The sequence below is a fragment of the Bison bison genome, unplaced genomic scaffold (genome assembly GCF_000754665.1).
Source record: "Bison bison bison isolate TAMUID 2011002044 unplaced genomic scaffold, Bison_UMD1.0 scf7180017864367, whole genome shotgun sequence".
Classification (NCBI taxonomy): domain Eukaryota; kingdom Metazoa; phylum Chordata; class Mammalia; order Artiodactyla; family Bovidae; genus Bison; species Bison bison.
The window spans coordinates 921,191-938,501 of record NW_011494939.1 but is presented as its reverse complement, the minus strand read 5'-3'; the positions used below and the strand labels follow the sequence as shown (position 1 = coordinate 938,501).

General features: G+C 37.9%; 1 protein-coding gene across 1 annotated transcript in view; it reads right to left on the bottom strand.

The window, feature by feature from the left end:
* MFN1 (mitofusin 1) overlaps window positions 1-17,311 on the bottom strand; it is a 37,810-nt gene that overhangs the window by 19,028 nt on the left and 1,471 nt on the right. Inside the window, exons 2-9 of the mRNA XM_010855619.1 lie at window positions 15,694-15,809; window positions 13,532-13,667; window positions 11,831-11,993; window positions 8,565-8,689; window positions 6,222-6,330; window positions 4,759-4,866; window positions 1,790-1,943; window positions 1,607-1,674 (exon numbers count right to left, since the gene is read on the bottom strand). Of these exons, the coding sequence (XP_010853921.1) occupies window positions 1,607-1,674; window positions 1,790-1,943; window positions 4,759-4,866; window positions 6,222-6,330; window positions 8,565-8,689; window positions 11,831-11,993; window positions 13,532-13,667; window positions 15,694-15,805 (975 nt within the window). The 5' untranslated portion in view covers window positions 15,806-15,809. The remainder of the gene's footprint in view (window positions 1-1,606; window positions 1,675-1,789; window positions 1,944-4,758; window positions 4,867-6,221; window positions 6,331-8,564; window positions 8,690-11,830; window positions 11,994-13,531; window positions 13,668-15,693; window positions 15,810-17,311) is intronic.

Genomic DNA, 17,311 nt, shown 5'->3' with positions numbered 1-17,311 from the left:
AATTTTTAGATTCTCAAAAGAACTTTTAAAATAAAAAAGTGAAATACCAAGTTTCTTCTAAAAATATTAGAAACAACAGTTCCCAACTCTTCCTGATTATTGCAATCACTTGGGGAGCTTTAAAGATTTAAGAGATTCCTAGGTCCATCCCTAGCCCTACTGGATTAAGTCTCTGGGATAGGTCAGGAGCCTGTAGGTCTCTAAAGTACCTCATGTGTTTCTCATCACCAGCCAGGTTTGGCAACCAGTGCTCTACAGCACATCTTTTATTCTTCTTCCCACCTCTTCAAGGAGATATTCTGGGAAAGCAAAAGCTGTACCAGGAACCGATATGAAAGAGGTATGAGTGTATAAATGAACAGTACATGATTTGGTAGGAGAAATCAATGATAAACACATACACACAAAGAAAGAAAAGCTCAATAAATAAGAAAAGATGAGCAAAACAACAAAAGATACTCTCCCCAATATTCTTCCCATGGATGAAATGACTGTTCCTGATAAGAGTGGGTAGAGGACTGAATCTCTTGTGCAAAAAAAGGGAAAGAATATAAAAATGATCTTTAAGTAACTGGGATATCATGTATCCTACAGCTTAACTTGACAGAACACCTGTTGATATTCCAGGGACCTCTGAAGAATCAGAAACACCTTACCAAGGGTACAGAGAGTAGGCTGTCTTAAACATTTTGTGTTTGTCTACCTAATGGTCTGTCTTCTTCTCACCAAATTAAAAGTAGGGGATAGTGAGCAAATGATTAATTTTAAAAATTCTGCCAAGTACATTCAATATTTATGTCCTTAGTATTATAATAGTTACTACTTATAAGGAAGAATTACAGATGGAAGTTTTTTCAGTTCTGAGTATTTGTGTTCATCTGGGGGTGAGGAGATATGTAATCTAATAAATACAACTAGATAGAGCTAAATGAGAGCTGAGAAGATTAACAGCTAAAGTATTTTTCAGTCAATCTAGGATGTTTTAAGGTCTCTGAATAAAACACCTATCCCAAAATGTAACAGGATCTTCTGGCACACACATTAGTTATTCCTGCACCTCAGTAGCTTAGATTCCCCTAAAGTATAGGACCTGTATCTTAATTATTTTTGCATCCGTTTGTTTTGTTCAGCACATCTGGCATAAAACATGGAGAATTAATAGGTGGCAATACAGTTGAGAAATGTTATTAACTTTTGTCAAGTGGCATTAACTATGTTCTATCAAAAGAAAAAAGATCTTCATTTTGCTCTATTACCCATTCCAACAGCAATTACATTTTTTTAATCTTGTCCCTAACTACTGAATATAGAGTATTATATTCATCACACAACACAATATTAGAAAATAATGTCTCATTTAGATACAAATACATTAAAAAAAAAAGAATAAGAAATTACAATCTTTAATTCTCTGTTCTTACAGATCATCCATTTTGCAGGGACCTTCTTTCTTCAAACTTTCTTTGCTTCACTTGTTCTGTCAGAAACTACACTAAATAACACCAAAGGTTATTAACAAAGACAGGTAATGAAAACAGAAGATTATGCTCACTTTCCAACCAATGCTACAGTTTTATATCAGTCAATACATTCACAAAATTCCTACCTCAAAGATTTGTTCAAAATTCTGAAACTCTTGTAATCTTGCCTGAAATCCTTCTGCAAGTGCCCCACCTGTAATATTTAGATGAAGAGTTTAAAACCTAGTATATAGGAAGATAAGATATTTGCATGCTACTTTTATAATCTATATTCGTATTTCAACAGGAAATCTATAATGAATACATACCACCTTCTGGCATCCCCTGTGCTTTGTGCTTTCTAGCACTAAGAACTTCCTTTGCAGAAACAAAAAAGATACGATTGCGTGCTTCTAAAGGATCCACAACTCTGAGCTCCTCCACCAAAAAATGCAGGCATCTTTCCATGTGCTGTCTGCGTACCTAGCAAAAAAAAAAAAGGGGGTATTAAAAGAATTCTAATAACTAAACAAATATGAGTTACAGGCCTATACTAAATTCCATTTATAGTGATATTAAGGATGGCATCACCAACACAATGGACATGGTTTTGGGTGGACTCCAGGAGTTGCTGATGGACAGGGAGGCCTGGCATGCTGTGGTTCATGGGGTCACAAAGAGTCGGACACGACTGACCGACTGAACTGAACTGAACTGAACTGGTTACTATACTATGTAGAAGGCAATGGCACCCCACTCCAGTACTTTTGCCTAGAAAATCCCATGGACGGAGGAGCCTGGTGGGCTGCAGTCCATGGGGTCTCTAGAGTCGGACACGACTGAGCGACTTCACTTTCACTTTTCACTTTCATGCACTGGAGAAGGAAATGGCAACCCGCTCCAGTGTTCTTGCCTGGAGAATCCCAGGGACGGGAAGCCTGGTGGGCTGCCGTCTATGGGGTCGCACAGAGTCGGACACGATTGAAGCGACGCAGCAGCAGCAGCAGTAGCTGCCTTATACTTTTTTTATACCTTTATTTTTTTCAACTACTTTTTAAAAAGCTGGAGTATAGCTGCTTTACAACGTTTTGTTAGTTTTGCCTTATAATTAACAAATAAATCCAAAAATTCTAATAAATGAAGTCTGATACTTGCTGATAGGAAATCTTCCTCTTAACTTAATGATTCTTCCTTGAACATTTAATTTAAAATTCTGATGGACCATCAAATACTACACAACCATTAAGAAATATATTGTAGACAAATACTAGTACTTAATAGCACAGGGAAAGGTTTTTAATTCTGTATTAAGGATATATGATGTGTATACACATTTATGTAATTAATACATGGCATACAGGCAACACTCACTAAAATGGGTGGCAATTTAATTTCTTCCTTAGGATTTTATTTTCTAAATTTTCTACAATGAAGCTATTAATACCTTTAAAATTAGAAAGTAAGTGCTGCAATAAATTTGCTACAATGAAGTTAGTTTTATTTTGAAATCAGAGCATAAACGGTATATTTTTCTTCCAAAAAACACTGGGAATTAAAATTGGGGAGAATACATTAGCTATGGATTAGAGCTGTGACATTAAGTTTAAGATTAGCACTTGAGTATCTAAATTAGGAATAAGGATTAGAAGTTAGGGTTTAGTACCAGCCTTTAACATTATGGCTATGATAAGAGACCTCCATGTTAAGACTTAATAAAATTAAACTAAAGAGGAATGGAGAAGAACAATCTGTGGGTGCTATCTTCTGATTCTCTGATGATTAAATGAGAGCTTGATTTGAAAGAGTATGATTACAAAACAAGTTAATAACAGGATATAAGGTTTCACATTAAGCAAAATTTCAATTTGGGGGGGGTCAGGGGAAGAATGAAAGCAAATAATCTAACATGTGAATAGTGATGGGACAGGATAAATTTTATTTTTTTAATGTATTTTCTGAAGTCTTTTTGTTTGTTTGTTTTTGATCAGGCCATGTGGCTTGTGGGATCTTAGTTCCCTAACCAAGGATTGAACCCATGTCCCCTGCAATGGAAGCATGAAGTCCTAACCACTAGAATGCCAAAGAATTCTCCATAAGTTTTCTTAAAAAAATAATAAATACATACTACTATTAAAATCAGAAATATCATCAAGCAAATTAAATATTACTTGTACACTAAATGCCAGATTCTTCATCCTTTCTAAAGTTTCTAAAACCACCAGCATGACTAAAATGAAAAACAAAAGCAAAAAATACCAAGTACTGGCAATGACAGAAATCATGCGGCACTCTCAATGTGGTGATGGAAATATAAACTTAAATGGGCGCTTCAAAAAGCTCTTGGGCTGCATTTATTAAAATAGCATATTCTTTACCTATAATCCAGGAATTCTACTGCTCAATCTATACCCATGGATTACTGATTCCTGCGTTACTGACACTGTGAGTTGGATAAACCTGGTTTGGGGGCAAGAGCTATTCTGTGTTACAGGTTGTTTAACAGCATTGCAAGCCTCTCCCCACTAGATGCCAGTAGCACACAACCCCTCACCGTGAGAACCACCAGTACATATCCAAGAGAAATATACACCAGTGTGCAACAAAAAGACATGCACAAGAATATGCCCAGCAGCATTATTCATAATAGCTAAAAGAAGGAAATTTACCTAAATACCCATCACTACCAGAATGAAGAGATCAACTGTTATTCATAGGATGAAAGACTATACCACAATGAGAATGTACTTCATCTATGCACAACAGAATGGATATATGTCACAAATTTAATGTTGAACAAAGGAAACCTGACACAGAAGTAGATACTACGTGGTTCCATTACACAAAGTTGACCAACCCGAAAAATTAATTTAGGCTATCAGAGACGCAAGTGGTTATCCTTCGGTTGGAGGGTAGAGGCTAGAAATGGGGGATACTGGGGTGCTGGAATGTTCTGCTTCTTGACCTGGACCCTTACAAAGGTATTAAATTTGTAAAATTCATTGAGCTGGACACCAATGATTTGTACACTCTTCTGTTGTTATACTTAAACAGAGAATTAAAAAGGATGTTTCAAGATCTAAAATGTATTTGACAGTACTGTCATAATACAACTTTATTTCAAAGTAGCTTAATACTCTGTCCTTAGCACATATCCACTTCAGATTTTGTACAATTATACTCTTTTCTCAAGTAAGAGAATAGCTGCTTATGATGTTCTATTCTACGATGTGTATTGTTTTCTCAATTACCAATGTACATTACTATATTTCAAAACTTAAGGGAAAAAAATGTAACTTACATCTTCCATATATTCTGGCTCTGATGCAGAGGCATCCCAACGATTATTCAGGATAAAAATATTAGGCTTGGAAAGTCGCTCATTTACCTTGTGAAAAAACTGTTTTTCCTGAAAAACATCCAATACCCAACAGTATGTTCACTTTTAAAGCAACTTTATTTCTAAATTTATACGTGAAACCTTATTTGAATCTAAAAGTTTGAACCATTTAACAACAGTGAGAACATCCAGAACACCCACTGAAATAAAAGATCCCAAAGCACTCTGAACATTAAACTTCCAGAGATGACAAAATTAAAATATAAGAAAGCAAAAGTTAAGGTTTTCCTGCTTCTCTCATGAGTCTTTATTGAAATTCAATTGAACAAATATTTATCTGTTTCTACTACATGCAGGACATAAGATATTGCTAGATATGATAGTATTTTTAAAAATCTACCTCAAATATTCTTGAAGATTTACACTAAGTAAATTAATGTAAGATACACGTATCATAATAAACAATAAAAGGTATGCACCATAAATGCTATAAACATCCAACTGAAATTAAGAAATGATCTATAAAGGAGGAAGTGGTGATAAAGATGAGCTTGATGGTACTGATAACAGCTTTTTGAAAGATGGAAAAATTGAGAGGGGAAAGAATTGTGAGCCAAGAATAACATAAACAAAGGTACCAAAGTCAAGATGTATATCAAAGTTTGTTTATCTGACACCTAAATAATGGAGTTACTCTAAACCAGACTTTAAACATTTACCTATTTTTTACACCATCAGGTTGTAAACAGTTGTCAGTGCTGTCAGAACAACATGGTTTAGGATATAGATCGGGCCACATAAACACTAATAACACAGTGACAAAACAGGACTTGTTGGTAACACCTAGGTTTTAATGGTGTTTAGCCATTTATATGCTTTTGAGGAATAATGTTTAAAAATTATACTACAGCTTTGGATATTAGATATCAAAACTCTGGAAAGATTATTTATGTCTGGTTCTAGATATCCTGGATAAATAATCTTCTGCGTTTAACAGCAGCTTAGAGTGTACACAGGTAAGCAGAAATCTAGGGCATACACAGGTAAACCTTTGTGAGAAAGCTGACAAAACTCAAAATATGAAAAGCTTTGCCTGCCAGACAGGGAGGTGAGGTGGGAGTGTTATATCTTATTTAAAATACTTAAGTCAACAGCCTAACAATTCTGGTGTCTGTTCCTTTAGAAACTTGCAAATAACTACAGTGAATGTCAACAACACACCTTAGACTCAAATACTCACTATAAGCTAGAACCATCAATCCAAAATCAGTCCTTCTAGTCCCAGAGAAACACAAACCCCTTCATTCACCCCTGATATCACAGCTTCCTTCTAATACATGATTTGGATTTCCCTTACTTTTCATAATCAGAAGGGATATTACTTCATATTCTATCACTCAAACAAAACAATGATAAGATCCTACCGTGTTCATTAGAGTTGATTCGGAATTTGCAACCAAAACGAAGACATCAGCATCTAAGCAAAACTTATCAATCCAGCTATCCAGCTCTGTAGTGACATCTGTGCCCGGACTAATGGGAATAAAATAAGAATTATATTTTATATATATATGTATATATATATGTACATATATATTTTTTCTTTTTGCCATTTTACACAGCATGTAGAATATGAAATCCCCAGTTCCCTAATCAGGGATTGAACTCACATCCCCTGCACAGAAGCACAGATTCTTAACCACTGAACCTCCAAGATAGATAATTTTTTTAACTTTTAAAAATTAGCTGAAGTTTAAAGGATAGGATTTCTACCAGTTATCAGTCTGAGGCCTAGGAGATTTAAATTACTTTCTCACCTATAAGAGAGCAGTTGTGGAAAGTTGAGAATCGTGCACTATATATTTCTGTTCTGCTGACAACTCCCAGAACCTATCCAACTGACAACTAAACAAATGTTAAAAATGTTTACTTATTAAAGAGAGAAAACCTCATGATTTTTGACAAGTAACATGATAAATATTTAAAATCTTTATGCTTTAATATACGATATTTGTTGTTCTCTTTCTGACTTACTCTACTCTGTGTGTCAGACTCTCTAGGTCCATCCGCATCTCCACAAATGACCCTATTTCCTTTTTATGGCCGAGTAATACTTCACTATATATATATATATATACCACTTCTTGTTTATCCATTAACCTGTCACTAGATATTTAGGTTGTGTCCTTGTCCTGACTACCTTAAGTGGTGCTGCAATGAACACTGGGGTATATGCGTCCTTTTAAATTATGGTTTTCTCAGGGAGATTAAGACTGATATATATATATGTGTGTGTACACATATATACACACACACACACACTACCACGTGTTAAAACAGATAGCTAGTGGGAACCCACTATGAAGCACAGCAAGTCCTGTTTGGTGGTCTGTGATGACCCAGATGGGTGGGAGGGCATGGTGGGGTGGAGGGAGGTCTGGGAGGCCCGAGGGAGGGGACATATGCTTACACATAGTTGATCTACTTCACTGTACAGCAGAAACTAACACAGCATTATAAAGCAATTATATTCTAATAAAAAAAAAAACTTTATGCTTTGGGAGGCTGAAAATAAGCACTAGGAAAAAAAAATGAGGCTAATACACAATTCATACTGTAAAAAGTATAGTCCAACTGTATATACATTGGCTTGATGTATCCTGTGACCAGCTGGCAAGATAAACAGATTGGGGTCATGGATGCAGTCTGGCCATGAAGTAAAAGAAAAATTAAAACTATTATATTTAAACTAAATGTTTTTAGGCGATTTCTCTGGCAGTTCAATGGTTAGGGGGTGCAAGTTCAATCCCTGGTTGAGGCACTAAGATGCCATATGCCACATGGTATGGCCAAAAATTAATTATTTTAAAAATTCAAAACATAAAAAAATAAACCCAATGTTTTTATTTCCCAAGTACCTTTTCTCTCAAGGGAAGGCCCTCATCAAATAAAAAACAAAAATTTCCATAAAACACTGAAATTTTAACTTAAAAGAGCATACCACAATTTTAAAAAAATCATTTAACTACTTTTTTTTCGTTAAGGACTCTGCTAAAGGGACATGCATTACCATTTTATTAAGCACCAATGTAATAGGATGATTTTTAAAGAACATATTAAATGCAGGTTAGTCAGAAGAGTTAGGAATAAATTACAAAAGCATTTGATTAATTCTTGAACAAAGAAAAGCTGTATGAACTGTCCAGCAGTTATTTTGGGAAACTAGGTCTCAAGAATGACTACTGATTAAAAACAGTAACTGGTTAGAGTTATCTATCAAAGATATCTGGGCTCCCATGGATGTAGGTTTGATCCCTGGGTCAAGAAAATCCCCCAAAGAAGGAAATGGCAACTCACTACAGCATTTTTGCCTGGGATATCCCATGGACAGAGGAGCCTGGTAGGCTACAGTCCATGGAGTCAAGAGTCAGACACGACTCAGCGACTAAACCACAACAATCAACATATCTAGAATCAGACAGTCTCTAAGACCCAGCCCACTATCCAAACCACAAAGTCAATCTAGCGAAAAAAGTGGTCGGTTCTTGAAATTTCCTGTACTAGAATCAGACTGATAAATCAGCACTTTCATGTAACCATTAAGAAACAAAACAAAAAATAATACCTTAAATATTCTGTTAAAATCTAGCAAAGCAGAAAAAAGCAGCAATTGAACATTTAAAATTTTTATGTACTGCATTCTACACACAAGCAGCATTTCTATTAAATAAAACTTTTACAAGAAAACATTTCATATGTAATTTTACCTGTCTACTAAAACCAGGTCATCTCTCAAGAGGGCACATTTTGCCTTTGGCCAAAACACATGCACAAGACACCCAGCTTTCAAGTCTTTGTCCATATGAAGGGCGTGGGCCAGCTGATTAACTGTCTACAGAGGGAAGGGAAGAAAAAACAAGACTACTTGTAACAAAATTCAAGAAAAATGTTAAATATTAGGACTTACTAAGCTTATTTTTGCAAAACATGTAGAAAAAGCAGTACTTTATATAATTTGAAATAAAACCATCTGGGGAAATCTTGAAAAACCTGAGGTTTAAAATTACCAAGTACGAAAAAAATAACAGCCATGAAAACAGTTGACTCATACCATCGTGCCAAACAATGTGGGCTGGAAACATTCTAAATGCCCCAACAAATGGCATCCTATGCAACACTGAACTTGATTACACTATATGTATGGAAAAAAATCTACAATATATTAAGGGAAAAACAGCAAATCACAAAATAGCATATACCATTTTTTTAAAAAAATACAGAGAAACACCAATTTAACTCTATACCAAAGTATTTCCACTGATTTTGGAAGTGTGTGAGTTGTGAAGTTTCTTTTCTTATTTTCTAATTGTATTTCCTGACTCTTCTAAAGTGAATTTATTGCTTACTAATGCAGGGGCGGGTAAAGGAATGTCACTAGGCAGTATTCACACAAGCATGCTTTAAAGTTAATGACTATGCCCATTCGCTGGGCTGGATGAGGCACAAACTGGAATCAAGATTGCCAGGAGAAATATCAGTAACCTCAGATATGCAGATGACACCACCCTTACGGCAGAAAGTGAAGAACAACTAAAGAGCCTTGTGATGAAAGTGAAAGAGGAGAGTGAAAACGTTGGCTTAAAACTCAACATTCAGAAAACTAAGATCAGGCATCTGGTCCCATCACTTCATAGCAAATAGATGAGGAAACAGTGGAAACAATGACAGACTTTATTTATGGAAAAGGAAAGGAAAGTGAAGTCACTCAGTCATGTCCGATTCTTTGCGACCCCATGGACTATAGCCCTACCAGGCTCCTCCGTCCATGGGATTTTCCAGGCAAGAATACTGGAGTGGGTTGCCATTTCCTTCCCTGGGAGATCTTCCTGACCAAGGGATTGACCTGGGTCTCTGGCACTGTAGGCACATGCTTTACCGTCTGAGACACCAGGGAAGTCCACCAGGGAAGTTATTTTGGGGGGCTCCAAAATCACTGCAGATGGTGATTGCAGCCACGAAATTAAAAGACATTTGCTCCTCGGAAGAAAAGCTATCACCAACCTAGACAGCATATTAAAAAGCAGAGACATTACTTTGCCAACAAAGGTCTGTGGTCAAAGCTATGGTTTTTCCAGTGGTCATGTATGGATGTCAGAGTTGGACTGTAAAGAAAGCTGAGCGCAGAAGAATTGATGCTTTTGAACTGTGGTGCTGGAGAAGACTTTTGAGAGTCCCTTGTACTGCAAGGAGATCCAAGCAGTCCATCCTAAAGGAAATTAGTCCTGAATATTCTTTGGAAGGACTGATGCTGAAGCTGAAACTCCAATACTTTGGCCACCTGATGGGAAGAACAGACTCATATGAAAGACCCTGATGCTGGGAAAGATTGAAGGCAGGAGAAGGGGACAACAGAGAATGAGATGGTTGAATGGCATCACCGACTCAATGGACATGAGTCTGAGTAAACTCTGGAGTTGGAGACGGACAGGGAAGCCTGGTGTGCTGCAGTCCAGGGGGTCACAAAGAGTCGGAGACGACTGAGCAATTGAACTGAACTGACTGATAGCCTCTCTTTCCGTTTAAGCTCTCTAAAATATTTCTACTCCTCAAGATGACTTCTGATATACATTTGTTTATTATCTTTCATATACGTGTTAAACATACAATTAAGTTCAAAGGGCTTAAGACAAAATTAATAATCAAGGAAAGGGCATCAGCACACATACCTCTATGATTCTTTTGCAATTTAAATGAAACTTTAAAAGGGAAACATCTATTATCAAATGGCCACAGTAGTCCTAATCAGGGTTGAAGTGAATTTCCACAGTGACAATGATAGGTAGTGGTTTTTTGCTTGCTTTTATAAACTTTCTGATAGAATTACAATCTTGTGACTACTCTGTATGGCTTAAAAGTTTTTAATATTTTTATAAATATCATCTCATTTATTGTTCATAAATAAATACTGAAGGGTATTAGACCGATTGAGTTACCTGCTGTGATCAAACAGCAAATTCACAGGAGGATGACCAGACCTATGAATTCACCTACAGTTTAGTCAAAACTAAAATGGCATGGATCTTCACATACTGAACTTCTGTATTTGTGGGAAAGCTCTTATGACTGAAGTGAATATAATGAGAAGCAGTGCCTTTTCCACTTGCTTTCATACTAAAGCAAACACCTTGCATCGTAATTGTTTTTCCTTTTTGTTTGGCTGAGAAAACCTAGTGCCACTGAATTCCTCAAGAAATTTATACAAGGTAGGGAACTACCGGGGAAGGCGATGGCACCGCACTCCAGTACTCTTGCCTGGAAAATCCCAGGGACGGAGGAGCCTGGTAGGCTGCAGTCCATGGGGTCGTTGAGGGTCGGACACAACTGAGCAACTTCGCTTTCACTTTTAACTTTCATGCATTGGAGAAGGAAATGGCAACCCACTCCAGTGTTCTTGCCTGGAGAATCCCAGGGACGGCGGAGCCTGGTGGGCTGCTGTCTATGGAGTTGCACAGAGTCGGACACGACTGAAGCGACTTAGCAGCCGCAGCAGCAGGGAACTACCACTGGCCTTTATCTGTCTAAATAGCATTTAGACATGAATTAGCTTACCAAATATTCTGAAGGCAAAAACAGTTTCTAAAGGCACAGATGCGGGTCAAAAACAGATTCCAGAGCCGAATTTTTTAAACAAAGTTTTGTTTAGAAAGACAAGATTTGTGATTAAACAGCGATGACACACTTCAGTAATTTTCTTTTCACTGGGAACGGTACTTTAAAATTTTTATAAACTTTTAATTCTAATTTATCTTCATTTTAAGCTAAGGACAGGTTTTATTCCTCCAAGAATTTAGCTCTAAAGCAAAAGTATTTTAGAAAATCCAAAATATTACTGATGGTTTTAAAAGCTATGAAGAGAAATACTAATGGTTCTTCCATCTCTAGCAATGCAGACATCTTGTAAAGAGCTTTCCAAAAGAACAAGTTAAGGACATTATTTCAGGTGCATTATGCTATTAAAGGTCAAACAGTATACCTTCACACTCCTTTTTTCATCTGACCCTTCTGTCATGAGATAGGCTTTATCTCCATCGGTTCCTTCAACACTCAGGAAGCAATTGGTTGTATGGCCAATCCCACTAGGGAGGACTTTATCCCACAACATGGCATTGATAACAGAGCTCTTCCCACTGCTTGTCCTGAAGAATGAATACACAAAATCAAGACAAAACATAATGATAAAAATTTCGTTCTTTCACTGGGTCAAAGGCCAACTTTTTTAGAATGCAATTTTGTACAAAAATTTCACCAGATTCCATTTTTTATGAAAAAGTTGACAACTTGATTTACATAACTATTAGCAAGGTACATTTCAGAAAAATAAAATGGAGGAAAACAAATCCTACCCTTCCCATAAAGAGATCCTCCCTGACCCTTTTTATTTTTCTTGCTTTTTGATTCCCATCACAAGGTGTCGTCTAAGGTCCTGTCTTCTTAAATCTGGGCTGGACCTTCTTCACATGCAAAACCCATTCCTATTTCTTCTTCTCAAGTAGGACAACTGAGTCATCACTTCCCCAACAAGCCTCTTCCCTCTTACTCTGACTCCTGCTGCTGCTAAGTCACTTCAGTCGTGTCCGACTCTGTGCGACCCCAGAGACGGCAGCCCACCAGGCTCCCCCATCCCTGGGATTCTTCAGGCAAGAACACTGGAGTGGGTTGCCATTTCCTTCTCCAATGTATGAAAGTGAAAAGTGAAAGTGAAGTCGCTCAGTCGAGTCCGACTCTTAGAGACCCCGTGGACTGCAGCCTACCAGGCTCCTCCGTCCATGGGATTTTCCAGGCAAGAGTACTGGAGTGGGGTGCCACTGCCTTCTCCTTACTTCATACTAGACTCTGCATAAGGTCAAGCGGGTAAACCAAATAATATAAAACAAAAGACAAACAGAAACAGAGCTTGAAGAAAAGTTTTCAAGGACATAAACAAGGTGGTTTAGTAGAGAATAACTGAAAAGGAATACCTTAGATAGCTTGGTCTGGAAAGGTTTCTATAGTAACATTTAGAATGAGACTTAAAGAATGCAAAGGAGTCAGACACTGAACAAGACACAGAGAATTCTATGCATAGGCTACCACCAAGCGCTAAAGCCCTCTACGAGGTTAGCTTAATGAGTAAATAAATGCCTCTACTGATACACAACACATGATATCTGAACAACCCAGTATGGGCCTTGTCATTTGTCTTTGCATCTCTAGTGCCCAACAGAGTGATTGGTACATAGACAGTTAACAAATGGTCCCTAAATTAATGTATGAGCTGTGGCAGAAATCACTCTTTTCACTCCAGAATTTCTTTAAGGAATGGCATGTCTTATTCTTCCTCTGGGAATCATGGAGCTGAAAATCTTTTTGGAAGACACAACCTGATAATCAATAGAAACTTAAAAGAGTAAGTCACAAATGATACTTATCTGTTTTTCTATTCTTATAATTGGCTAAGAAGCCAATTCTTAAAGATGAGCACCCTTAAAAAAGAAATGACTTCTTTTATAACATAAAGCTTTTTTTATACCAGGAACTAAAATGAACAAATTATTTTACATGCTAATAGCTTTAACATTTAATATGAGCAGAAACTGCTGTAAAAAGAAGGAATACCCTTGCTGAAACATCAGAAACAAAGCTGCAGATACGATCAAGCTGAAAACTCTCCTTGAGAAGAACAGTAAAGAGTTACCTGCCAAAAAAGGCCACTTTCATGTGTCTCCGAGACAGCACCTCACCAATGACGGAAAGCTTGTTTTTATACCTCTGTATTTCTATCAGATCATCCTCCGTAGCTACTCGGTCAAGCTCTGGATTCTTATATGTTGCTGTAAAATTAAAATGGTATTAGACAAAATAATATAGATGAATATTAAGGTAATTATAGGGCTTCCCTTGTAGCTCAGTCAGTAAAGAATCTGCCTTCAATGTAGGAGACCTGGGTTTGATTCCTGGGTTGGAAAGATCCCTGGAGAAGGAAATGGCAACCCACTCCAATAATTATAAAACAGAATACTTAAGATGTACATACATTTTGGTTTTGTTCTATATTAACATGACATTTGAAAATAAAAATAGCATGGTATTTGAATATTTGGTAAAAGGTAAATGCCTTGTTGTAACGGGTCATTAAGAATACTGCTCAGAATTACAAAATTATTAAAAATTACAGGGGTCCAGTCAAAAGAGTATTTATTTTTTAAATGTTTATTTGGTTGTGCCATGTCTTAGTTGCTGCATGTAGGATATAATTCCCTGACCAGGATTTGAACCCAGGTCCCCTGCATTGGGACAGTCTTGGCCACTGGACTACCAGGGAAGACCCAAAAGGGTATTTATTATTCATCAATACAAAGTACCCACCTAAGACCAAAACGCATTTCTGAATAGAGTACCTAGAACCTGCTGCTGCTACTGCTGCTAAGTCGCTTCAGTCATGTCCGACTCTGTTCCACCCCATAGACAGCAGCCCAACAGGTTCCACCGTCCCTGGGATTCTCCAGGCAAGAACACTGGAGTGGGTTGCCATTTCCTTCTCCAATGCATTAAAGTGAAAAGTGAAAGTACAGTCGCTCAGTCGAGTCCGACTCTTGGCGACCCCATGGACTGCAGCCTACCAGGCTCCTCCGTCCATGGGATTTTCCAGGCAAGAGTACTGGAGTGGGGTGCCATTGCCTTCTCCGAACTAGAACCTAATATCCACCAATTATAATTTCATTCTGACAGGAGCTTCAAATCTTGAACTGAGAAGAGGGATTCACATGTTAAGAGTGAGGTTTGAATAGGTAATGGTTGTTGTTCAGTCACTAAGCTCTGTCTGACTCTTTTGTGACGCCATGGACCACAGCATGCCAGGATTCCCTGTCCTTCACTATCTCCCAGTTTGCTCAAATTCATGTCCATTGAGTCGGTGATGCTATTGTGATGCCATGGGCCACAGCATGCCAGGATTCCCTGTCCTTCACTATCTCCCAGTTTGCTCAAATTCATGTCCATTGAGTTGGTGATGCTATCTAACCATCTCATCCTCTGCCACCCTCTTCTCCTTTTGCCTTCAATCTTTCCCAGCATCAGGTGGCCAAAGTATTGAAGCTTTAGCCAACTCCACTGAGCTGGCTCTTTGCATCAGGTGGCCAAAGTATTAAGAGTTTCAGCTTCAGCATCAGTCCTTCCAATGACTATTCAGGGTTGATTTCCTTTAGGGCTGACTGGTTTGATCTCCTTGCTCTCCAAGGGACTCTCAAGAGTCTTTTCCAGCATCACAGTTCAAAAGCATCAATTCTTTGGTGCTCAGGCTTTATGGTCCAACTTTCACATCCATACTTGACTACTGGAAAACCATAGCTTTGACTATACGGACCTTTGTTGGCGAAGTGATGTCTCTGCTTTTAATACAATGTCTAGGTTTGTCACGGCTTTTCTGTCTCACTTTTCACTAAAATAGATTTGAGATGTTGACTTAACTTTTGAGTTGACAGGGAGATAAGTATAATGGCTAAATGTGGGCCACTTGACTTTTTAGTCCAAGTTGTGTGATCTTTGGTAAGCTGCTTACCTTTTCTGTGCCTTAGGTCCTTTATCTTTAAAATGAGTGTGATTACAATGTGCCTCAGTGTTGATTTGAGTATTAAATGAGCTATTATTAAGTGCTTAGAACAGGACCTCACACATACACTTCTTTCTTAGTTGCTATTAATATAATTCAATCTTCCTCCTTTGGTCAGCAGAAATGGGTTTTGTTATGGTATCTCATATAGTACAATGCTCTGTATGTGTTCTGTATCCAAGGTTGAAAGAATAAAGGATCTTTATATATTTCCAAAGTAATTATTTTAAAAACTTAGAGAAATTAACCTTCAACAAAATGTGATCCTTCAGTAACAAACTCCAGTAACTGGTCGAAGATTGCTGTAATTGTCTTCTTAGCCAGCACGAAGTGCTTCAGTGGAGAAGCAGTTTCTGCCATTATGCTGAAAATAAAAAGTTAGAAAAGTACAAATTAAAGACACGTGAGTTAATGACACTTTTCAGCAACACTGACTCCCCAATGAAACAAACTTCCAAAATATTTATTTGGCTCTGCTGGGTCTCAGTTATAGTTTGTGGGCTCTTCAGCTGCAGCATTCAAGCTCTTAATGGTGGCATGTGGGATCTAGTTCCCTGACCAGGGATCAAACTCGGGCCCCCTGCACTGGGAGTGTGGAGTCTTAGCCATTGTACCACCAGGGAAGTCCCCCTAAATATTCTTACGTAGCTGTTTTTGGGAGAGAAGTGATTTACTCAGACAATTAAAGACTACTTTTGGGCAATATTCCACTAAAATATGTGAAGTCTATTGCCCAAAATTTGACTGCAATTTCTACTTTAGTTCCCTTTGCTGATGATGAAAACTAGCCAAATTCTGAGTGCATGTGACTCTATTTTTTCCCCCCAAACTTTAAACTTTGTATTTTGTACTGGGGTATAGTCAATTAACAACGCTGTGGTAGTTTCAGGTGAACCTTGAAGGTACTCAGCTGTACATAGGTGTGCTAAGTCACTTCAGTTGTGTCCAACTCTTTGCAACGCCATGGTCTATAGCCTGCCAAGCTACTCTGTCCGTGGGATTCTCTAGGCAAGAATACTGAAGTGGACTGCCATGCCCTCCTCCAGGGGATCTTTCCGACCCAGGAATTGAACCGGTGTCTCCTGCATTGGCAAGTGGGTTCTCTACCACTAGCACCACCCGGGAAGCCATACATATACATGTACCATTCTTCCCCAAACCCTCCTCCCATCTAGGCTAGCATATAACATGAAGCAGAGTTCCATGTGCTATATAGAAAGTCCTTATTGATTATCCATTTTATATATAGCAGTGTGTACAAGACCTTCTCAAAGTCCCTAACTATCCCTTCCCCTAGCACCATAAGTTCCTTTTCTAAGTCTATGAGTCTTTTTCTGTTTTGTAAGTTTATTTGTATCATTTCTTTTCAGATTCCACATACAAGGGATGTCATAGGATATTTCTCCTTCTCTGACTCATTTCATTCAGTATGACACTCTCTAGGTCCATCCATGCTGCTGCAAATGGTATTATTTCATTCTTTTTAATGGATGAGTAATATTCCATTGTAATATATGTACTGCATCTTTTTTATCCAGTCCTCTGTAGACAGACATTTAAGTTTCCTCCATGTCTTGGCTACTGTAAATAGTGTTGCAATGAACACTGGGGTGCATGTATCCTTTTGGATGTTCTTTTGCAGATCTATGCCCAGGAGTAGGATTGCTGGATCATATGGTAGCTCTATTTTTAGTTTTTTAAGGAACCTCCATACTGTTCTCCATAGTGACTATTACATTCCCATAAGCAATATAGCTGAAACTCCAGTACTTTGGCCACCGCATGCGAAGAGTTGACTCATTGGAAAAGACTCTGATGCTGGGAGGGATTGGGGGCAGGAGGAGAAGGGGACAACAGAGGATCAGA